At 43.5% G+C, this 24,409-nt stretch overlaps 1 protein-coding gene across 1 annotated transcript in view; it reads left to right on the top strand.

Annotated features, from left to right (window-relative positions):
• The window catches only part of INPP5A (inositol polyphosphate-5-phosphatase A), a 230,021-nt gene that overhangs the window by 55,299 nt on the left and 150,313 nt on the right, over positions 1 to 24,409 (top strand). Inside the window, exon 2 of the mRNA XM_025208811.1 lies at positions 18,778 to 18,819. Within this exon, the coding sequence (XP_025064596.1) occupies positions 18,778 to 18,819 (42 nt within the window). The remainder of the gene's footprint in view (positions 1 to 18,777; positions 18,820 to 24,409) is intronic.

Below are 24,409 nucleotides of genomic sequence, written 5' to 3'. Positions count from 1 at the left end.
GGCAAAATATGGCCTGTGGGCTGGATCTGGCCCACCAGGCCATTCTATCGGGCCAGCAGGTTCCCTAGAAATTTAGAAAATTAATATTTATCTGCCCCTGGCTGCCTGTCAAAGATGGTAGGAGCCAGAGGCAGTAGGACCCAGGGGAAGCCACAGCAGGATCCTGCAATAGCATGTCCTGCTTGGCCCTGACCCTCCAACTGGAAGCCCCTTCCTAGCAGAGACTTCTGGCCTGGGACCATGGAGCTGTTCATGTCTTCCTGCTCCGGAGTGAAAAATGTGGGTAGGAAGGGGGGGCAGGAAGGCAGGTGAAGGCTGGGCTGCTGCTGCTAAGTCCAGAGGTCCAGCCATGCAGCTGGGAGCCATGTAGTGCAGAGTGGCTGGCAGGCAGGCTGGAAAGTGGGGAAAGCAGTTGTGGGGGCAGGGGGGAAGTGGAAGCAAGCAGGTGTGTGGGGAACATGGGACCCAAGCTGGTGTCCTGAGGCCAGGAGCATGGAGCACGGGCTAGCAAGGGTCTATGGAGCGGAGCTGAGCTGGGCTGGGCTGGGATGTGCCAGCAGGGAGAGAGGGGAGCTGGCCCAGCTGCATGGAGCCCCTGCTGGCCGAGATCCTGGACTCCTGTGGCCCCACTTTGAGCCCTGTCGGCGTGGGCCCCATGCTCCTGTCCAGCTATTGCTGGCTCTCGTACACCTGCTTACACCTGGGGCCCCCTGCCCCAGCCCCATGCTACAGGTGGGGGCCAGCATGCACAGCCCTGACCCCGCGTGCCCCAGACTCGCCTGTCTGAGATGAGCAGCGGCAGTGCGGGACAAACTGCTGCTTAGCGCGGGGGTAGAAAGTAGCTCCTCCCCCTCCCACTGCTGCCACTTCCTTATGCATCAACTTGGAGCCTCTGCAGGGCTGTCCTGGGTCTCTGCTGCGTCACTGCTGCCTCTGGGCTGCCCACGAGGCAGCAGTGGCAGTACATAGCAGACACGGGGCAGCCCCACGCTGGCTCTGAGTGGCTGCACCAGAAAGGACTGGGGGTTGGAGGGGGAGGGGCCACTTTTCCCTTGCTCTGAGCAGCAGTTTGTCACATGCTGCTGTTGAGCCTGGGCCCCACACCAGCTCCGGGCTTGCCCATTGGGGCTGAGCAGCAGTGACAGCAGTAGCTGGGCAGAAACTGCTGCTTGGCACAGGGAAAGCAGTTCCTCCCCCTCGCTGCTGCAGGGCACTTCTGGTTGTGGCCAAAAAAAGGGCTGCTGGTGTGTGGCTTCTTCAGTACTGCCTCCAAGTTGCACAGTGTGGCAGCAGTGATGGTGTGGAGCTCCCACAGGGCAGCTCACAGGTGGCGGTGAAGGATGTACATTGCAGCCTAGTGCTGGCTCTGCGCAGCCACAACAAAAACTGCCTGGCAGCAGCAAGGTGGAGTAGCCACTTTCCCCGTGCCAAGTTTCTGCCCAGCTGCACATGCTGGTCCCCGCCACTACCCCTGCATGTGGCCAGGCGGTGCAGAGTGAGCACAGGGAGTGCTGGGGCTGTGCGCTGTTGGTGGTGGTGGGGAGGTGCCACAGGGCGTTTGGGCTCTGGGCTTTTGTAGGGCGGGTGGTGACTGGCTCAGGTGGGTGCAGGTACTCCTGTGTACACCCCACATACCCTCAAAACCTTCCTGCAAACCCCACAGCCACACCCTCCCCCACACACAATCACACACCCCACAAATACCGTGTACACACACACACACACACACACACACACACACACACCTCCCCATACCCACCCAACCACAGCTCCTCTCAAACCCTACACCCACCCATACCCCATGATATCCCTGCACACCCCCCACACTATACAAGAGTAAGACTGCATTTTGAGCTATTATGCAATGACTTCTACATATACAGCACAAATGAATACAAATCGGGACAAAAATATATATTTTTAATTAAATTAAAATATATTATTATGGGTGTTTGATATTTTTAGTATATAATTTGTTTTTTTTCCCCGTTCTACAATGGCAAACTCTCTTCCCCAAAGGAGTACTCCCAGGGGCAAGGGAAGGGACTTCTGGTTGCAGAGGTTATGGGCAGGACTTCTGGTCCCAAGATGGCAACCAGGGGGTGGGGCTCCTGTCAAGGGACTGGGCTGTCCCTGCGGCCCTTGACTACTTGCCAAACCTTGGTAAGTAGCTCTCTGCCCAAAAGAATTTTCCACCCCTGGTTTAAATACCTCAGAGTAAAGGATGCTGACTCAAGATGGAATAAACAATTTTATTAACAAGGCTTTTGCTCTAAGTCGGTCAGGCCATCCTGCATACATGTGTCCCCCCCCCCCCCCCCCACACACACACTGATCAAGAAGGAGCAAGTTAGTCACTTCCAGTACCTTCCTTGAAGCAATAACACAACAGTTACTTAACTATGAAGGATTATGTTTGTCCTCCCCCTTACCTCCCCCCCCCAATAAACAAACAAGAAAAAATGGGAGCTGTCGTTACTAAATGATCTCTTCTCCTGTTACACCTTCTAATATTTCATACACTTCCTTTTTTTTTCTTTCTGGTATATCTCATAGTCTTTTGAAGCAGCATCTTCCAACTAGATCGCTGAAAGCAATTAATTTGTTTCTCTGTTTGTACAGTCTGATTTACCAGTATCCAAATTGAGTATTTAGTACAAGCAATATACTTGCTACAGAGAACTTGTTAACAATATCTCGTCCTGTAAAACATCTGATACTGCTGCTACTGAAGACAGGCCTGTTTGTTATGCTCAGGAAATGTGGGCCTAACAGGCTAAGTACAGACAGTCAAAAAGCCCAAGGCTGAACTGGTTCAGTCTTTGCAGGTTAGCCTAAATTGCAGAGATTAAATTGAAACAGATGTGAACAGACATTTACCTTTGATTCAGGAAGTGCAGCCACGTGACTGCAGTGGCTCAGGCCAGAAGCTGTGGGACACTAGAGCACAGCTCTCTGGCACAGCCATCATGGGCTGTGTGTTCACTTCTTCTTCCTGCTGCCCCCAAGGTCTATCGGATTTGCAGTTCAGGATCACAATACCAGGACTCTGCGGGGTTGCTCATCACTTCCTCTTCCTACTTCTAGGTGCTTTTGGGATTTGTATTCCATAGTCTCAGCCAGCAGTAAGCTTGAGCGGGGGAAGGGGTGTTTAACCCGCCTTTCTAGCCCCAGATGGGGTTTGCCTGGTGAGGGGGCAGTTCCCTCCCCTCTTGTCAGCCAGCCCTCGCTGCTCCAGCTAGGAAGCGGAGCCAACCCTGATCTCTGGAGCAGATGGCACAGCCCAGCCCAGAGTTGCAAAGCATGCTGGGAGACTGTGATTTAACTTGAACCAGGAAGGAAGGGGTCTGGGGCAGAAGTTTCATGAAGTGGTTTGACCCAAATCAGTTAAGTCTGATACTACATTCAGCCAGGTTTATCTTAAACCAGTTTCAGCCATTTCAAAACTGGTTTATGTGCACTGAGCTTCTGTTCTGTTACAGGTTTAAACCAGTTTCTGATTACTGAAACCGGTTGGTTTATGTGTAACTTCTGTCCCTAGCCTTGGAGACAGGATACTGGGCTAGATGGACCTTTGGTCACTCTAACATGGAAATTCTTATGCATTGCAGCTGGGTTACCCACTGCTCATTTGCCTTGATGGATCCCTGATTTGTCTCATACAAATGTTTTCGTTGTTTTTATAGTACAGGTATTTTTCTTTGTCAAATCAGTAGCTTCAAATAGTTCAAGTATCCTGTTTGCATTTTTCTTATGAGTACAATGAGGTTAGCGGTTTGGTCCATACTTTGAAAATATCCTGTTCCTTTTCTCCAAACATATTAGAAATGAATAGACTCTAGGCTGTAGACCACACATTTGTTTTGTATCCCACAAAAAATCCACCTGCCTCAACTCTCTGCAAATACTCTTGGTTTCATAGTCAATTGGTAGTATATATCTTGCATTATTGTACATGACAGCTGTAGCTAGTTTTCTTGTGTTGCTTTATATTGATTTTAGTTTAGGCTACTTGCAGGAAAGGCTGTTCACATGGGGGTTGCAATTAAAATGGGATGCTTAGTGCTTGGGAAGACTGACACAATACTTCCATCAATAGTCAGCAGAAAGGCTTTAATTAAATAACAAATTATATAGGAAAATGACAGGTAGGCTATTGCAATCTACAAATAAAGTAAGCTATAATCAAGTCCAGTATATTTCTAGCCATAATAGTGGTTTTCTCATAAACACGAGCGTGGATCTGTTGCCGAGGGTGGTTAGCTGGACGCAGGTTATGATGAGTCAGAGTGGTGCTTCTCTTCTGGGATGAGCGCCCTTTGCTGGCAGTTTCATTCTTTTTTTTTTATTATTTTCATTCTTCAAAGCATATTTTCTTGATGGGTTGAAGATCGGGGTCTGGGCAAAGTTGACAGAGTGAAGGGTCGTTGTCCTTTGGTTGTGTTTGCAAATGTTAGCCTTTTGGATCTGTCTCTTGTTGTGGGTGAAACTAACATACAAAACCCCTTGATATCGGAGGTTTATCATTTGCTTAACTGCGCCTTGATTCCTTGAGCCCAATACCTTAAACCAGAGGTTTACTACTTGGTTAATTGCAGTAGGGCTTAATTACTTGAATTGAGCCCTTTAGACCATGAATTTTAAGGCACTGTATAGGTCATTGTTATAACAGGGCAGATCCCAAAATATTTTCCAAGTGGCACAGACACCTAGACTGGCGAGGAATGTGATGATAAGGGAGAGGCAATCACTTTGAAAGGGGAACTTATTCATAATCAATATAGAGTAGTTGGGCATAGGGTGTACTTGATACCAAAGCCAGAGATGGGATTAACTGTATTGTTGTGTTTCAGGTGGTCTCCGTCACGCTTTTACGTTCTTATGCAAAAGGCACTGATATTATAATTTAGTCATTTAAATTTTGCATGTAGGTCTGGACAAGCTCTGTGTCCAGAACATGGGATAAGGTAAACTAAGCAGGTTTTTTATTTCAACATGCTTAAAACATGCTCTGTTTTCAGCGAGTGAACTCAGCACAGACAAAAAATCACCACCAGCAAAATGCAAGCCTCCTTTACTTTGGAAAGGTTTTACTCATTAAGAACATTTTTCACAAGCCTCAACTTGTGATAAATTAAGCATTCTTACAAACTACTTAATAGTCACATCTAAGTACTATTATTGTTAACCTAATTATGCCTCTATTATGCTGAAGCCTTTACTTAAACTAATGTTTGAAGAACAAGGAGGCCAGTAAGTTTCCATTTTCCTTGGCTGGAAGGAAGAGAAACCTTCAGTCTTTTTTAAGTTTCCTGCCCAATGAGACAAGTGGGTGACTTGGCAACTCTGTCTGTATGTTTGTCTTTGGTGTAGTGTAGGTATGTATGTTGGTCTGTGGGTTTCTTGTATATGGTGGTTTGTATTTTACCATTTTATTGTGGGTATTGATCATGGAGTCCACAAAGGAAATGCTGGTGTTAGAGTATTCAAGCAATAGTCTGATGCAGGGATGATGATGGATTGTTGAAATTTTGCTGGAAATCAATCGGAGAGTGAAGTTTCAGTCCAAATGATGAAGATATCTGTATATCTCAGGTATAGCATGGGTTTGATGATGCAGTTCTTGAGCAATTCTTCTTCCAGGTGGGCCATAAAAAGATTGGTTTATTGTGGGGCTATTTTGGTGCCCATAGCTGTGCCTGTGGTCTGGAGGAGGTGTTGGTTGTTGAAACTGAAGTTGTTGCATGTAAGGATGAAGTATTATAAGTTCAGTGATACCCTGAGGTCTGTATTCCGAGTTGTAATCTCGCTCTTCTAAATATGTGAGGCAGACTTGTATGCCATCCAGGTGTGGGATGTTGGTGTATAAGCTAGTGACAATCCTGGTGGCTAGGAAGGTATTGCTGAGAAGGTGGTCTGTGTTTTTGAGTTTTTGCAGGAAGTCTGTTGTGTCTTGGATAAAACTTGGTCTTTGAGTTACAAGCAGTTTTAGGATGGATTCGATGAAACCTGACATTTCTTCTTTGGAGAACAGCAGAGACCCCTTATACCTGGGAGAAGGGTGATTGCACCTGAACACTTGCAAAGAACTTTTTTTTCCAACTACTCAGTTGGTCTAATAAAAGATATCACATCTACCCAAAGAACCTGGCCTGCCTGTGTCCTTAGACCAACATGGCTACAACCAAAAACCCACTTAAAATGGAAGCATTCACTCATCGAAGGGGTTAACCTGTGCTAAGTATCCTCGAAACATTTTATAAAGTTATGCCAATTTGAGCGAGAGTTATCTTTTATCTGTTTTACTCGGGTCATTCCAGGGTATTGGTAGTCTGATCTGAGGAGAGAAACTCTATTTTCATTCCTTCAACATTTCAGGATGCACCATTCTTGCTCTTCCCACTCTTTTGCTCTATGGACAGACTTTCAAACCTCCTCAACTCCACTGCCCAGGGGGGTGATGCTGGCCCCAAGCCAACATCCACTCCTCCCCTAGTGCATGCTACCCCAGCACAACCTGACCACTTTGAGTACCCTGATGCAGCTCACCAGTTTGCTGCTTATTCTAGCACCTCTGTGTGTTGAACTGGCAGTCCATTTGTGCAATGGGAGTTCTTGTAACTCCTCATCTAGCTTAGCCTGATGATCATCATTAGTCACTCAAACTTCTGTTTGACTCCATATATTATTAGTGGAATGTGTTATAGGTACAAAGAGGAGTCCAGTGTTACATGCCACTGCATTCTTTTTATGAAAGATGCCCGTTGTTAAATATAGGTATCTTGTGATCGGGAAAATTACATTTCTTCCCAAGAAAGTATTAATGAAAGAAGAACTGGCAGTTGGCTTTTAGTGCTGGGCAACCATCTCCCTTCCCACTGCTTGGTCGCAGCTCTGCTCCAGTGTGGCATGCACGCAGGGAGCCTGCCGCGTGTTAGCTCTGTCCTGTTACGGGTGCTAACCCAACTCCTTCTCCTGTGTGGCATGCAGTGAGTTTACTGTTTCAATTTGCCCCCATGTGAGTACTAACCCAACTTCCCCCTGGCTCAACCCCAATTCATTTAAACATGTGCAAGATGTTGGTCCTTTTTTCTCTCCACTCCTTTCTATTTGCTTCTCCTCCTTGCCCATTCACTTAAAACATTTTTTCTCAAGACTTCTCCCCTCCCACCCGCAGCTCCGACTGGCTCCTGCAAGCTGGTGAGTAGGAAAATCACAGTTCCCATGGTGGTTTCTCCACCTCCAAACTTGTGCCATCCTCCCCACTTCTCCTACCCCAGAGGAGAGAGAGAATCCACACCCCTGCTTATCAGGCCTTCTAGTGGCAAGTAGCAGTTGTGCAGATCTGAAATGGCATCAAGCCTACACCTGTGACTGCTCTGAAACTGTTCTAACTTTCTGATGACATAACATTCCACAGATTTAAAATGTTTTAAAGGTAACCTGTAACATCACCCTGAGTAAAACTATTTTATCCTTACTTGTGGACAGCAGGGAAACCCAATAACAGCAGTGAAGATTTTTTTTCCATTTCTCTTCTGCTGTGTCTTGGGAAAGCTATGAGTAGTGCAGTGTCACTGGATTGATTAATATATAATTTACCTATGAAAATTATATTTAAAAACTGAAAGACAAGAAACCTAGCATTTATGTGAATGCTCAGATTTGACAGAAGTTGATAAATGTTTCTAGGAAATCCTTCTGTATTCTTACAAGGGTTTTTTTTTTTCTTCTTTTAACCCTGCTATTTTGTCTCAGTTGACTGAAATTTGGTACGTCCAAAGACCTGAATATAATGCACAGGTTATCATCATTTTATTTGTCAACTGTTAGTGACAGTTAGTACAAAATACCATGTTAATATGCATTATTTGATGTGGTTTTTCTGCTAGCATGATCTTTGTAATTCAATATTTAGTGTGTGGAAATAGGAGCACTTACAAGGTCAAAAGGTAAGCCTGACATTTATATCAAATAAATCTTGAAGTACAAATGTTAAGGGGTTGCCAGCAAAACTTTAAAGCTATTATATGACATTAAAAATCTTAGATGTTATTAGTACAGCTAGTAAAAAACTAATTAGAATGTTTACAGTTATATACTTGATAACTGATTTTTTCATAAAATAGGTAACTGTAGTAAGACACGTTGAGAAGATGATTCTTTCCTTTCAATATAAATAAGGTAAAATGAGCAAATAAAATAATGCCGTAATTTACTGTTCTTGGTGTGCTGAAAATAGGTTATGGAGGGGAGAGAGAGCAATGTTTAAAGATAAACCGTTCCAACTGGAAGTGCAGCCCTTGAATCTCAGGTCTTATAAGGGCTAATTTTGGTGGTGGTGGTGCTCTTTAACATTGAGGATCAGTGGGAGTTAACCTTACTATGGCAGCTTTTGGCAAATCTTTTAATCCACACTGGATATTTAGGAATTTCTTAAGAAGCCAATGCACACGCATTCTTTCTTTCTCTTCCCATCTGCACATTTTCATACTAGCTCTCAATAAGTTTTCAAACATTTCAAAAATTTAAAAAGATGATTTAGCTAAAAATAAACTGTAAGAAATACTGTATATATAATTCACTGTAAGAAATACCTTATGTATGTACGTACATATAATTCATTCTCTATTCCTTTGGATAAAACTGAATAAATTTTATTTCAGGCTATTAATTTTGGACCTATAACCTTTATTTTAGCTTTTGATTCTTTCTCCAGTATTTTAAAATCTTCTTAAAAACAAGTTATCCAACTGCTGCTTTGATTGCTTGCTTTTGAAGAGTAGTTTTTCACTTTCTTTTCACTATTGCTTTAAGAAATGGAAATATTGGGAAGAGGAGGCTGACTATACGCTCTATTGAAGGGCAGCTTGTTTTTAAGACCTTACCAACTCATGTGGTATCCATATGTTAGTTCCCTTGCTGGTTTGTTATACTCCTGACCAATACTGTTACCAGCATGATATAAATAGACTTTTTTTCAAGTGGAAACTCGGCATAAAAAGAATCAGTTTTTGATGGGACTCGGAATTCCAGGGAAAAAAAATCAAAAAAGGATTTGTTTTAAAGGAGTTATGCTGCACTGTGTACACAACCTTTTTCTTTTAACATGGATTCCGTATGATTTTGCCATCTTAAAAAAAACAAAACTTGTTGAATGTGGGGGAAGCTATGCCTACTTGTGTGGTTTTCCTGGTCAAAATGTGCACAGTGTTAATGGAAAGTGTAAGATGAAAATGAGGATTTAACCCAAGAGTGCCTGTTCAGGTTATATTTTAGATATTCAGGGTTCAGTTATGATATTTATGTGGAAACCATAGTAAATGCAGATTTTCACTGTTGATGTGTAAGCTTGAGGATGCTTGTTGGGAGAAAGCTTTTACGTAGTTCATCAAAATGTTTGGGTTGGGTTATAAACCCTTTTATAAAAGATTCTCTGCAGAAACAGTGCTTCACAAACATAATCTAAATACAACATGCTCAGTAGGGATGTTAGAGGTTAAATGCTTAGTCATTTAACTGATAAGCCCAGTGATTACTGGTTAGCGTGGGGTGGGGCACAGTCTGGCAGGGAAGGAAGGGAACTTGCATGATACCTCAGCAGGAGCTAGAAGGCTGCAAGGCAGGCAGGAGGAGAAGAGTGAGCAGTGAGGGGGACTAGTACCTATAGCCTATGAGGTTAAAGAGGAAAACATCAGGATGCCTAATGATTCCTCAATTAAGCAATTAACTGCTCATTCACAAGTGTTCCCTTACTCTCAGTGCAGGGCTTCACATGGGCTGTGTTGTCTGGCTGGGCTTGCCACTCCCTTCTCCCCACTCTTCCCCCATAAAAGAGCCATGGGAGGGGCTCCCAGCAGCAGCTGTGTCTGAGCTGTTGTGTTATCGGTTAACCATTTAACTGGTATAATTAGAGGAGGTTAAATGAATATTTTTAAACGGTATTTAAATCCGTAATGCTTGGTGCCCTGAAGAAATTACAGTCTAGGAAGAGAAAACCCAAAGTAAGATATGGATCAATAATTCTGTACTTATAAAAGTGTGAGTGCATGTGTGTTCTTGGGGGTGTACTTGATAGCTGTGTTGGTCTGAGACAAAGACATACAGAAAACTAGAGCTCTTGGTTCCAAAATGATACCTTTTATTAGACCAACTGGAAAATGGCAAGAAAATTGTCCTTTTCTGCAAGCTTTCAGGATCAAAGTCCCTTCGTCAGGCTACATAGGTAGGAAATAAAGTTAATTTTTGCACAGAGGGAGCTGGAGATGGAAGTCTGTTCCTCTGGGTCCATGAGAGTGTCTTTGTGAGCTGTGTTGACCTATGGGGACTTTTTACCATCTTGTACCATCTACACTTTTCCCAAAGCCTGACGAAGGAACTTTGATCCTGAAAGCTTGCAGAAAAGGACAGATTTCTTGCCATTTTCCAGTTGGTCTAATAAAAAGTATAATTTTGGAACCAAGAGTTCTAGTTTTCTGTATGTCTGTGTGTTATTGAGCATGGTAAATTTTATCATCTTTGTCCTTACTAGTAAGCATTCTTGGAGAAAGCAGGTTTTAATATATGGATGCACAGAAGTAGGGGTGCACTGATAAGTGGGGCTGGGGCGGGGCCAGGCACTGCCCAGCTGGGGCACGGCACAGGACGGAGCTGTGAGTGGCTCATTTGGGGGGCATGGGGAAGGGGAGGGGCTCCTGCCCCCAGGGGAGGGGTACCCCAGAAAGGCATGGGAAGCGTGTGCCCCCCAGATCTGTGTGCAGGGTGAGGGCAGGCTGCTGCTGTTGCGGGTTGTGGGGGATGTTGGCCCAGAGCTGTGCTTGGGGTGAGCAGTGGCAGCGCTGGGGGGAGGGGGCTATGTGATGGGCTACAGCCACCCCAGAATTGCCATAGCCCCCCTCGCAGCATCACTACCGCATGCCCCAAGTGCAGCCCTGACCTAGCCAACCCCCCATCCCTCGCTGGGAAGAGCCCAGTGACACCCACGGCCCCAGCCTACAGCAGCAGCCCACCCCTACCCTGTGCACAGATCCGGGGGGTACATGCCCCCCCAATAGCCCCCGTGGGGTGCGTGCAGCGGCAGAAGCCACACCCCCATGCACCCTGGATGAGCTGCTCATGTCTCCATCCCAGCTCCAGCCCCACTCCCTCCCTCACTGCTTGGGCCTAAATCTGCACCCCCACTACGATATGGACCAATGTATCAGTGCACTTCTACATAGAAAAGAAGGTGTTTAACAAGAATAATATTCTATGTATGAGGTACAGCATAATAATACCTCATGAAACAGGGGAGGTAGAGCATAGGAAGTATTAGAGGGTGTGGGGAATGTGGTTGAGGCAAGATGATATTGAGCTTTGAAGGTGGGGACAAGGAAATTATTCAACCACGGAAAATTTCAGCCAGTCAAGTAGGTTGATCTGGGTTTTAGTGATTAATGAGAAGGGAACTGAAGAGGACAGTATCAATAGCATTTTTGAGAGATTGGAAAGGCAACAAGTTGAGAGACCAAGGTTTAGAAGGTCACACAAGTGAATGGTGAGAAATGCCCAAGACTTGGAAACAAGATTTTAGCAGTGAAGAGAGTAAGAAAAGAACAATTCTTTGTTTTATTAAGAAAAACAAAGAAGATTTAGTAAGGGATGGTACATGGAGAGGCTAGTTAAGAAAGTCAGGGAGAGCAGACAGAAGGTCCAGATTACATTATATTTCCTTTCTGCCAGAAGTCATTTAAAAATTATATATAGATAAGGGAGGGAGAAGAGTTTGGAAGAAAGATCATTCACTATCTCAGGTCTTTCAAAAACTTAATATTGAAGATGAAGTCTGAGAGAAATTTGAAGTGGAGAAATCTATTAGGGAATTTGCCACCTGAAGATGGAGAAATGAGAAATGGCTGGGGAGAATACATATAGAAAAGGGAGAGGACAGATTGCATTGCTACATGCAAGAAAGGAAGATAAAGAATCAGTATAGGCAATACTAAAGAAATGGTTGACCAGGTAAGAAGAAAGGCAAAAGAACATAGTTACAGAAGCTGCGAAAACAGGAGACAAGGAGAAGATTTATGAAAAACAGAAATGGGTGCAAACACAAAATAAAGACCAATAATCCCCTTGGAGGTAATTAGGGTGTTTGTGACTATGGTCAAAGTAGATTCAGTGTCAAGATACCTTGAGCAGACGAGATGCTAATGGATAGCAGCCTCCATTGTTGATGGAGTCGATTTTGCCATGACTTGTTCTCATTCCCATCAGCCTTCATCATTTTCCTTGGGAATGCTGAAGGGAGTTTAATCTGGAAGCTCTAAAGCAATACCAAAAGCTTCTCAGGAATCTTCCGGAACATTTCTCACCTATGACCATCTGTTCCAATGAATTAAAATTGGAGCAAGGTTCAAATGAAAATTATCCAGCTCTCACTTCTAACATGTCTCAAAATCATTTCAAATTCCCTTTTAAATAGATTTAATCCATCAGTTAGGCCATTGCTGGCTCAATGCTCAGCTGTGGTTCAACTTCTAACTCTTGTTCCCTACTTAAGTATATTGTCTTCCTGCTGCCCTCTGCTGAAAAAATTTAGGGATGACAGCTGCTAAATTTTTTTCTTGAATTTGTACACAAGGATAATGGGAGGCCCAGGTTACTTCCATCTTCCAGAATGGCAGTAGGAGCCATGGTTGAGCAAAGGAGCATACCTGAAGCAATAGGGCTATAGGAAAGAGTTGATTTGGCATTCTTGCCTCATGTACAGTTAGAATAGCAGCTTCTAGAAAGCAGCGCTTAAAACAAAGTAGTAGGAGTTAGCTAGGGAGAAGGGCCTAAAGCATAGTATGGCCTGTGAGAACAGTATACTTGTTCCTTCCAGTTTATTTCATTACTAGCTTACCAAGAATTGTGCTGGATTCTTCGATACTGAACATTTTTAAACCAGTGTTGGAGTGTATTATTTATTAATCATTAAGTATTAATACATTAATGTGTACCTTATGATCTGTTATGTAAGAAATTAAACCAGATGATCACAATGTTTTGTTTTAGTTTTTTAATCTTTAAATCATTAATTGCATTTTTAAAATGCATTCATCCTCAAGGGCATGGATTTGAACAGTTGTTCTTATTGGCTGAGAATATGAAAATATGTGGTAAAACTGGAGAGAGAGAAATTTGACTTGAAAATAAATTCAATTTTGATTTGTGGTGTTACTAATATAGTGGTTCTTGACCTATTTGGACTTGAGGAACCCCTCCATACCTTTTGTGAATTGAGTGGTTCCCAATTTTAAAAAACTAATTGATATATTACAGTGCTTACCTCCTTACACATGGGCTGGGCAATGGGGGTGTGGGATTGCTCAGTCAGGGGCAAGCCTAAACCTGGTTTATCTGCTTACCTCCTCACACCTCATTTATCTCCTTGAGGCTCCTGGCACTTTTCAGAGGATCTGGTGGTACACCAGGGTTCCCTGGCACCCTGGTTGAGAATCGCTACTAATAAAATGCCTATGATTTTTTTCTTTTTATAAAGGGAGGCTGAAATATGATGACCATCGCATGTGGTATATAGTTGTAGGAGCAACTTGAAGAAATTTTGTCAGCTTCTCTTTGCTCCTGAAGAGTATAATATGGCTCTTTGTTTTAGTATTTGATCTTACTAGAAATGACATTGAAAATATAACATTATTCTTTAGTCACATTGCAAATGAAGGAATTTTATATCACTTCCAAGTTTAAGTGGACAAACAAAATAAGCATTTTCTATTTTCCCTTTTTTGAGATAAGGGTTTGAGATCAGTGGTTTTCATTTACGTACTGCAAGCTGCTTGTAGTTAGTGTCTTGCATAGAATTGCATTCATTTAAGCTCAAAAAGGCATGACTAATCTGAATGAGGGTGTGATTAATCTTTGGCATTGGTATTTGCAGCTTTTGACCCTTATCTTTTTAAGACTGCAAAATAAAAAGCTAAATGGAAAGCTTATATAACTGCTGAAGGAAGGGTCTGTATTTGAGGCTGAGGTCTCAGTGCAGTGTCATTTATTCTGGAATTCATTTACATTGTTTGTCTAAGTCAAGAGAATCTAAGTTTGATCATCTAAGCATGTTTTAAGAACTGTATGCTTGTTCAGGTTCTTTTACTTTTAACTGGAGAGGACTTCAGCTGTATGAGGGAAGGAGTTTGGAATTTGAGTTGGGTTTAATCCAACATCATTTGGAAAAGCAGGATGTCTGGATTCAGTTTCTGGTCTAGATCTCGCTTTACAAGGTACTGGAAATCCACGAGTGTTTATGGCATATGACTTTTCACCTACCCTGAAATGTGATCTGCATGCCATGCCTAGGGTTAAAACTCCCTCTTTCCTTCCAGGGGTGTGATTTTATTAAAGCATTGATTTTATTTATTTCTTTATTCCCCTTCCCTCCTCCGCTATTTTAAAATGTAAATAAGAGATTAAAAGTGTACTTATGTATATGTATGAAAGTCCGTAAGACAAAGAAAAATATTCTAACCATTTGGAGAAAAAAAAAAGCACAACATATGAAAATAAAGTTGAGGTGTTCATCATGGTCCCATTAACCACCCAGCTGCCAGTATGTAGTGTGGAAATACCCATCGGAGGTTTTTGTGACGAGAACAACCTTCCATTGAGCCAAATCCTACTCTACCAATTAGGTATTTAAGTGTGATTATATTCTACTTTGCTTAGTCCCTGGGTGCTTCTTCTTGCTGCTCTTTTGTGACTTAATCTGAAGGCTAAGATGGCAGCACTTTTATATAAGTAAATGTATTCATGGATGTTTAGGGATTTGAGAAGGGTAGAATAGGTTCCCACTTAGAAGCCTAAATACATTTGGGCTTCTAGGCTAGGGAGTGACATTCAAAAAGCCTGAGCCTGAATTGATTCAATCCTTGCAGGTTAGTTTAACCTGCCTAGAATGAATCAGTTTGTAACTGCATAGACATTCCCTCTGGACTCAAAAAATGCAGGCACATGCCTGCACTGGCTCAGGCTAGAAGCTAGGGAGTGCTAGAGCAGCCCTGCCTTCCCTTCCACAGTGCTGAGCTGAGGTGGAAGTGGCTAGACCCCAGCAGAATGCTCTGATTAGGGAGGGGTGTCCCCCCCTTGCTGGTAAGCAAAGGAGCCAGCCAGCATTTGCATGCATAGCATTTAGTAGGGGTGCACCCATAGAGACTTTGGGGGCTGATATCGATGGCCAATTTTTAAGGAGGCATATCGGCCAATACCAATCCAATACAGCCCCACTCCCTCCCTTACCACAGGGGCCTTGACCTGCCCCCCCCCCATGCCCCTTCCTTTCCCCCTCCCCTTCCACCACAACAGACCAGCTGCACTCAGCTCTCCACGCTGCCAGGCTATGCTCCTCACTGCCTATGTGCTGTGCTGCAGCTGAGTGCATGCACGGGCATTTATCGGCCAAATTATTGGCCACATCAGGCTGATTTCCAATGCAGTAAATTTTCTTTATATTGGTGCTGATCCGATATCGGATTGATGTATCGGTGTACCTCTAGCATTTAGTTACATAGCAGGGAGCATTTATCACCCCATCAGCAAAACGAAAGGTCCTCTCATTAGTTCAAGCTGTTCTTAACTTGTTCCAAAGAAGGATGGAGGGACATTACCTGTTGATTAGCTCTGAAGAGCCCTGAGTGGTACAGTCCTGTCTGCCTTTGTCCTGTCTGCCACAGCGCTGACCATAGCCAGCATGTAGCATGCTAGCAAATGCTGAGAAATCTGTGTAAGAGGGAAGGGGGGATCCCTGCTCAGCAGGGAGTTGTGAAGGTGGGGAGGAGCAGGAGGAAGCCAAACAGATGCCTGAAGTCTCTGCCAGAGCTCCAGCCAGAGAGCAGAGGGGAGGGGCCAGCTCTGCTGTGAAGCAGGGAGCCCCACCCAGCCTAGAGAACATGCCGGGATGCTGGGGGAGTGTGGTTTAATTTGAACCAGGAAGGGCTGTTTGAGACAGACATTGCATAAACCGGTTTGAGCCAAATCAGTTGATTCTGATTCTACATTGACCCAGGTGCATCTCAAACTGGTTTCAGCCATTTTCCAACTGGTTTATGGTCAGTGAACATCTATTCTGTTACAGGTTTAAACCAGTTTCTGATCACCTAAACCAGTTTGTGTAATGTCTGTCCCTAGCCATAATGGTGGAATAGGATCAGGTTTCACGTGCCTTTTATCTTCAGTACTACATCAGGCAGGTAGTGGTCTGGCTCTTAGTCCCTAGGACTGACCCTTTCTAGAACATCACAATATTCTACAATAATATTGTTAAACTACATGGTAGCATTGCATTTGTGCCTGTTTTTTTTTTTTTTTAACATTGTCAAAGTTGTCTTTGTAGTTGAGAGGGTGGCTGAGAGTGATGCCAAAGAAAACCAGCATTTGGCTTAAAAATCAATCTTTCTACTTAAAAACCCGTAAGCTCCTACAAAGTTTATTCCTTCAGTATACCTAGGCAGGAAATACAATACTGTCTTAATTGTGATGATCTTGCACTTTCAGGGACTTCCAGTGTGTAGGTCCTAGCTCTGTATCTCCATGCTGATGTTGTAGGAGCCACCCATTCATTTATGCTTGGAATTTAAATAGTCACCACATCATGTATAAAATGGTTGAAAAATGACTCTGATCTACATTTAAATATACGAGAGCTTTCAAATGGGTCTTTTGCTTCCTTAAGATGCTTTTTTATAGACCTGTTTGTTCAGGGTTTCATTTCAATTTACCTCTTGAACAGGAAAATCCAACTTCTTCTATAGAAATGTGTGTGTGTGTGTGTGTGTGTATATACATTTTTTTTTTTCAATTTATAATCAATGGGCTTGGTACATAATTTAGTACTACCATATTTACTCTCATAAAACACATACCTTTTCCCCCCAAACATAGCTGTCCAAAATTGGTGTGCAAGTCATAAGTAGAGAAGCATGGAGATGTGGTGTGATGGCTGTTGTGATTCTCTTCCTGCAGGGTGTAGGAAGGGAGGGGCAGAGTTCACTATTCAGGATTAGAGCTACAGCATTAACCCTTTCACAGCCACTGCTGAATTGGCAGCAGCTTAGCCCTGTGAGAGACATGACACTGTAGCTTTTGTTAACAGTACAGAATGTACACTGCCTGTGGTCAAGACTAGACCATGACTCTGGAAAAATCGTTTTTCCATCATTCTCCCTTTCCAAACAGGTGTGTGTTTATTTTGGGATGTGTGGTATGCAAAAAAAATATGGTATGTACATGCCTGATTCATTCTGATGGATATTAGTAGGCAATATGCACTAACCTCAATGTGTCATATATATAGTAATCATACTTTTAGGTATAATGTATTACCTCTTAATGTATTACCTCTTAGCTTCTGATTTTGGAGTTCTCAAGTTTTTACTTTTTGTGGGCTTTTGTTAAGCTGAAAAGGGTCAGCAAACGTTTGACTGCTGGCTGAAGTTTTTCCAAATTTTGGAAATTTTTCCCCCCAGTTTTTTAAAATTAAAAACTGTTGTTAACAATCATCAGAAAGAATATGCAAGGTTTGGTGTTTTTCCATACAACTACTAAAAATAATCCTAGCTTTAGACCAGCTATAAAGTATTTGTTCATGCTTTAAAAATACCTAGTCAGAACTTTTTCAGTGCAGTTTTTATTTTAATATTTTTAGTACTTTTAAAGCCTGTGGGCCTTCTCCTTGTTGGTTTTCTTTGCTAGTGGAATTTTATAAGGGAAATGGCAGACCAGGTTCTTTATCTGTGGTTGTCAACTTACATTCAGGAAAAGGCTGTATTTTCCCCAAATTTGAACTTGAAAATATGACATTGGTTCGTGTGCAGGGTTGACTTATAATTGGAACAATATGATAACTTTATTTAGCTGCTTGAAAACTTGTTTTGTGATTGAACATAGCAGGAACTAAATATAGTGCCTTTTTATTTGAAAAAAAAACACTATAATGTTTGTATTATTCCTCTCAAGGCATAAAGCACATATTGTAGTCTTGGATTTTCATTTCACTAACCTGTATGCTGCATGCCATATGTTGTCACTTGCTAATAAAATGATCAGGGATCATTTGTTTTGTTTGCCAGAATGTAGAGTAGTGCAAGAAATATCCCTGGTCAAGGCCAGTGTGGATATAGGACACAGGTAGCTGTACATTTGTGAGGATTTGTTAACTGTATACATAGTCATGTCTAGAGACTACATGTTTCTGAAAGCGGTTAGGTTTAAAGGATAACTTCAAATAAATTGTCATAACCTAAACTGTAAACATTTGTCATCGTGGCTTCTAATTCAAGAAACTGATATGTTGAGTTCCGTTTTTAGCACTGACACATGCACACGCACACACGCAAAGTCAACCAGTCTTGTCAGTCAACCAGGATTTAACTGGCCATGCGATTATTGGGCACTTCTCAACCATTTTGATACTGGACAGGGTCACTTCACCTCAAACCTATATAAGATGACTGAAACAATAGGCTGAAACTTCATACGCTAAATGAAATGAAATGGCTTTTGGATATTTTTACTGCATTGACACAGAACGGCCAATGTTTCTTTCACCTTGTCTATTCTATGGGTGGGAATTTGACAAGACAGGGTATGAAACTGAAAGGAGAGTTCTGAGTGAGAGGATAATTTGTTCTCTTTTAGTATGAAAGTAAACTCTCTGTTTGAATATATTAAAGAAAACAATGAGAACCAGATTTTTTTTCAATTGTGCTATACCTCGCTCATTACTTTTCATATTTTGTTTTTCAGCCAGAAAATTTACAGAAGAACTGGCTTCGGGAATTTTACCAGGTATGGTAAGAAAATACTCCATAAAGTTCTAAAATGTATATTTCTTTAGTTCATCATTTTTAGGCAAAGATTGATTGTTTTCCTCAATTGATAGCTAGACTGATCTTAGCTATTTTGTGATGAAGGTAGGGAGGCATGTTTTTACTTAGGCAAATCCCAAGCTCAGGTGTTTTATCTCTGTTAGCATGCATAAAATAATTATGAATCTTCCTAAGTTTCCAACAAATGTTTACAGAAGTCTGGAGTATTTACCCTTATCAAGGCTCAGTTACCGCACTCTAAATAAACATGACAACATATTACAACAGGGGTTGTCAACTGGGAGTACGCGGAAAGGGGCTAGGGGATATGCATGGGCAGGCAGGGATGGAGTGCCACCACCCACCACCCCATGCCACTGCCACCTCCCAGGAGCTAGGGGAGGGTGTGGGGGAGGGCAGCAATTCCCCTCTGTGGGCTGCACGGGCACCACCTGGCTAGCTGGAGGGTCCCACCCCAGCTGGCGATGACCATTCTTTCTGGCAAGAGCATGAAGTGGATGTGGTGGGGAGGAAGAGTTTGCACACAGCAGTGGTGACTGCCATCCACCACCCCATGCTGCCGCCACTGCCTGCAACCCTCCCCCACTCTGCATCTGGCTGCCTCCTCCCCTCCCCCGCTCTACCAGAAGTGTACCCAGAAGGGATACACTCCTTAAAAAAAAGGTTGAAAACCCCTGTATTACAAAATAATTTCTTTTGGCATTAGCTCAGTGCAAAAATATTGTCTTTAAGCTTTGAGAGAGAGGATTTTATTAGCATGGAAAGAGAAAAAAAACTCTAAAATGTTGGATACAAGTATAGGTTTACACTTGTATTGGCCAATGAAGTCTTATAATTTTAGCATGAAAGAAGATTGTCTACAGGTTGTCTGACCTTTTAGCTTCTCTCCCCTTTGAAGTTAACAGATTTTGTGAGGGCCAAGATTTCAAAGCTATCTTTCTTTTACAATAGAAAAAAGGTCCCACCCCAGCTGGAGATGACCATTCTTGATGGCAGGAGCATGAAGCAGAGCTTCACAACTGGCTTAGTTATGAAAGAAGATTAAAGGAGCTGAGATAAGATTATGGAGGAGATGCAGAAAGGGGAATTCTGGCTGTCCAGTAAGAGGGCGTGATATGTGGAGTTATGCTTACTGTCCCTAAATTGCAGACCTACATGGAAAGTGTTTAGTATTTTCCATGTTTGCCGGTTGCTTGGGGCTAGGAAGGGTTTTTTTGCCCTTTCCTGTTGTCATAGGCCGCAAGGTTTTGTTTTTTGGTTGTTTTTTTTTTTTTCCCCCCCACCTTCCTCAGAAGCACTGAGTGTTGGTTGCAGTCAGTGCTGGGGATTTTTATTGGGGTGTGCCAGTGCTCCTGCTGGGACCAAAATCCAGAGATTTCTGGCTAAATGGTCTTTCCCCTCTGCTCAGGGTCAGACAGATCGCCACATTAGGAATCAGGAAAGAATTTTACCCAATGGTCAGATTGGAACTGACTATGGGGTTTTTTTTGCCTTCCTCTGTCAAGGGGGACATGGCTTTTTCTGTTTAATTTCTTGAGCATATTTTAACAAACCCTTGTAGCAGCAGGATACTAACCACCCTTGTCCCCTTGCTTTACCTGTGGCAGGTTAAGGTGCTAAACGTTGTAGTTGTCTTTGGAAATGTACTTTCTATGAGTTGGATTCACTAGACTAGGAAAGCTTCCCATATTATGATTATTTGAGTTGGAGTAGGGTTATAGGAAAGTAGGGGAGGAAGGGATCTCACAAGGTCATCTAGTCCAGGCCCCTGCTCAAGGCATAATCATCCCTGACTAAACCATTCTAGCTTGTCCAGCCTGTTCTTGGGATGGCAATTCCACAGCTTCTTGAGTCTGTTCCAGTACTTGACTACCCCGATACATGGAAAGTTCCTCCTAATCTCCAACCTAAATTTCTTTTTCTCCTAGTGAGAAAATTCTTCCTAATTTCTAACCTAAACTTCCCTTGCTGCAACTTGAGGCTGTTGCTCCTTGTTTTGTCATCTGCCACTACTGAGAACATTTTATCTCCATTCTCTTTTGAAACCCCCCTTTAGGTAGTTGAAGGCTGCTATTAAATCTCCCCTCAGTTTCCCCTTGTCTAAGCTAAACTAAATAAGCCCAGTTCCCTCAGTCTTTCCTCATAAGTCATGTCCTCCAGCCCTCATCATTTTTGTCACCCTCCGCTGGACTTTCTCCAATTTGTCCACATCCTTTCTGTAGTTGGGGGGGGGGGGCCAGGTGAGTAAAAGCTGAACATAGTGGCCTTACCAGTGCTGAATAGAGAGGAATAATCACTTTGCTTGACCTACTGGCAGCATACCTACCAGTGCAGCCCAGTATGCTGTTTAGCCTTCTTGGTAACAAGGGCAAACTGTTGGCTAATATTCATATTATTCTCCACTGTAACCCCCAGGTCCTTTTCTGCAGAGCTGCTGCCCAGCCAGTCAGCCCCCAGCCTGTACTGGTACATCTTTCCATCCTAGAGCAGGGGCAGGCAATTATTTTGGGTGGAGGGCCGCATGCTAAACTTTGGCAAGCCATCAAGGGCCACATGACAGGCAGCCCGGGGCAGACCAATATTAATTTTCTAAAATTTTTAGGAGCCCCGTGGGCCAGATAGAATGGCCTGGTGGGCCACATTTTGCCCATCCCTGTCCTAGATTATTCTGAAGACTGTTATGAAATCCCTCCTCAGTCTTCTATTCTCTTGGCTGAATAACCCTAGTTCTTTCAGCCTTTTCTTATAAGTCTTGCCTTCCAGGACCATAATAGTTTTTGTTGCTCTGTGCTGGACTCTCTCCAAACAACAGCATGCTATTGGCTCATGTTTAGCTTTATGTTGTACTGTAACCCCCAGGTCCTTCTCTCCTGTACTGCAGCCTAGCCAATCATTCTCCAGTCTTTATTTTTGCATGTAATTATTCCATCCCAAGGGCAGAACTTTGTTCTTGTTGAATCTCATCTGATTGATTGTAAACCAGTTCTCCAGTCTATCCAGATCATTCTGATTGTTTACCCTGCCCTCCAGATGTCTACAGTTTCACCCAACTTGGATATCATCCTCAACTTTGCTAAGTACGAACTCAGTCTCATCGTCCAGTCATTAATAAAGATATTGAACAGTATCGGACTAGTTATGCATCCATGTTACAGTACTTTCATCTAGTCCGTATTTCCTTAGCTTGTTAATGAGGATGTCATGGGAGATAGTCAAGCCTTGCTAAAGTCAAGGTATATCACATCCACTGCTCTCCCCCCATGCATAGTGCATATTTGTCCCAGAGCACTGAAGAAACAGTTTTTAAAATGCAGGGAACTTACCATGTATTTATTTCCTATGACAAATTATTTTAGCATAGATTTAATGTAATTTAATATAGTACTCATTAATTTGCATATGCTTAAATAACTCCCAAAGGCTTCTATTTTTCTTCTCTCCCTTGTGGTACAGAGAACAATCATTGGGTAGGGGAGCAGGTCAGAAGGGAATAGGGATGTGTGCCTTAAAGTTAACTAGCATCCAGACGTATTGCCATTTACCTGAACCCAATATGACTTTGAATTTAAAACAACAACCAGTAATTAGATTCTATAAATGGAAAATTATAAATGTGTTATAGTATTCCATGTATCAAATTTAATTAGTGAAAGGTCATCTTAAATTTCTCCCCCACGCTGCTGTGGCAGGGAAAGCAGCAGTGGGAGGTCATGGACCAGATCCCTGTCCTTGCTCCCCTACTCCTCGACCTCCTTACTTGCCTCCTACCACATACCCCCTGCTGCCTGTTCCCCCTTCTGTTTGCCCCCCGCCCAGTGCTTGCCCTCTGCCATGTACCTGCTTGTTTCCTTTCCCTGCCATACCTGTACCAGCTCCTCTAGTCCCTGCTCCCTCTTGTAGCCTTCACCTTTTCCTCTTGCCCCCATGTGTCTATACCTGATCCCTGCCACCTGTCTTCCCCTTTCCTCCCCCACTGTTTACTAGGGATGTAAATATTGTCTTAAAATTATCTGTTTAACCTCCTCTAATTATACCAGTTAAACGGTTAACTGATAATATGCCAGCTTGGACCTGGCTGCTTCTGAGAGCCCTTCCTCAGGGCCTTTGGGGGGGTGGGGAGGAGGGGTGGTGGCAAGCCTGGCCAGACAACACTGCCCATTTGAAGCCACAGCAGCAGCAGGCAAGGAGATTTCCCAGCCTGGTGCAGCTTCTGGAAGGGAGGGAGCACCTGTGAACAAGCAGCTAATTGCTTAATTGATGAATCCTTAGGCTACCTGCTGTTTTCTTTAACCTCACAGACTATGGGTACTAGTCCCCCTCCTTGCCCCTCCTCCTCAGCCTCCCTCCCTCCTTCCTGCCAGCTCTGCTGCCTTTCTGTTCCTGAGGCACTACACCACTTCCCTTCCCTGCTAGACTGCACACCACACTAAATGTTAACCAGTTATGCATTACCAATATAAATCTACTCATTTAAATGTTTAACCTTTCATGTTCCTACTGCTTACCTTCAGCTGCAGTTCTGCTCTGGTTCTGTGACTGTGAGAGACAGCCCCAAACCATCCTGGCCAGGGGGAAGCGACAGCAGATCCCAGACAAGCTGGTTCAGGGCTGCAGGGACTGGAGCCAGAGCAGAATGTAGGGTTAGGGGGAGGTGCAGCTGGTGGGGGCAGACTGCATGGTATCCCCTGCACTCCCCTTGAGCCACATGTACAAATCCCCCTGTTTTCCCCCACTCCTCCCTACAGTCTCCCTCATGTTCCCCCAGCTGCCCCCGCCCCCCCCTCCTTGCACCAAATGAGACATCCTGGCCTAGGGCAGGCAGCAGCTCAACACTGGCTTCAGCCCCGAGCCTGAGGCCAAAGATTAGTTTAGCTGCCTCTTGCCCTAGGCTGGTACTCAAATCCAAAATAAGGTATTTGCTTTTCCCTCCCCTTTTTTTTCCCCTTTTGCTCCCCCCCCCACCATGTGATCACAATCACATCTTGGATTCAAGTAAATACAGTAGTTTTATGTGATAATCCCACTATACTATTCAAATTCTACAATAAGGTGGTGATGGTTGTCAAAAGTGATGGAACTGTTTTGTCATGGGGAGGCTCCAGAGGTGGCTTGGGGCACACATCTTCTCAATGGGATAGCCTCAGTTTTCATAGATTCATAGATGTTAGGGTCGGAAGGGACCTCAATAGATCATCGAGTCTGACCCCCTGCATAGGCAGGAAGGAGTGCTGGGTTTAGATGACCCCAGCTAGATGCCTATTCAACCTCCTCTTGAAGACCCGCAGGGTAGGGGAGAGCACCACCTCCCTTGGGAGCCCATTCCAGACTTTGGCCACCCTAACTGTGAAGAAGTTCTTCCTAACGTTCAGTCTAAATCTGCTCTCTGCTAGCTTGTGGCCATTATTTCTTGTAACCCCCGGGGGCGCCTTGGTGAATAAAACCTCACCAATTCCCTTCTGTGCCCCCGTGATGAACTTACAGGCAGCCACAAGGTCGCCTCTCAACCTTCTCTTGCGGAGAACATATTTAGAACAATATATTCAGTTGTA

The sequence above is a fragment of the Alligator sinensis genome, unplaced genomic scaffold (assembly GCF_000455745.1).
Source record: "Alligator sinensis unplaced genomic scaffold, ASM45574v1 scaffold195_2, whole genome shotgun sequence".
Taxonomy (NCBI): Eukaryota; Metazoa; Chordata; order Crocodylia; family Alligatoridae; genus Alligator; species Alligator sinensis.
Note: the sequence above shows the minus strand (reverse complement) of the source record. Positions and strands in the feature narration are given on the sequence as shown.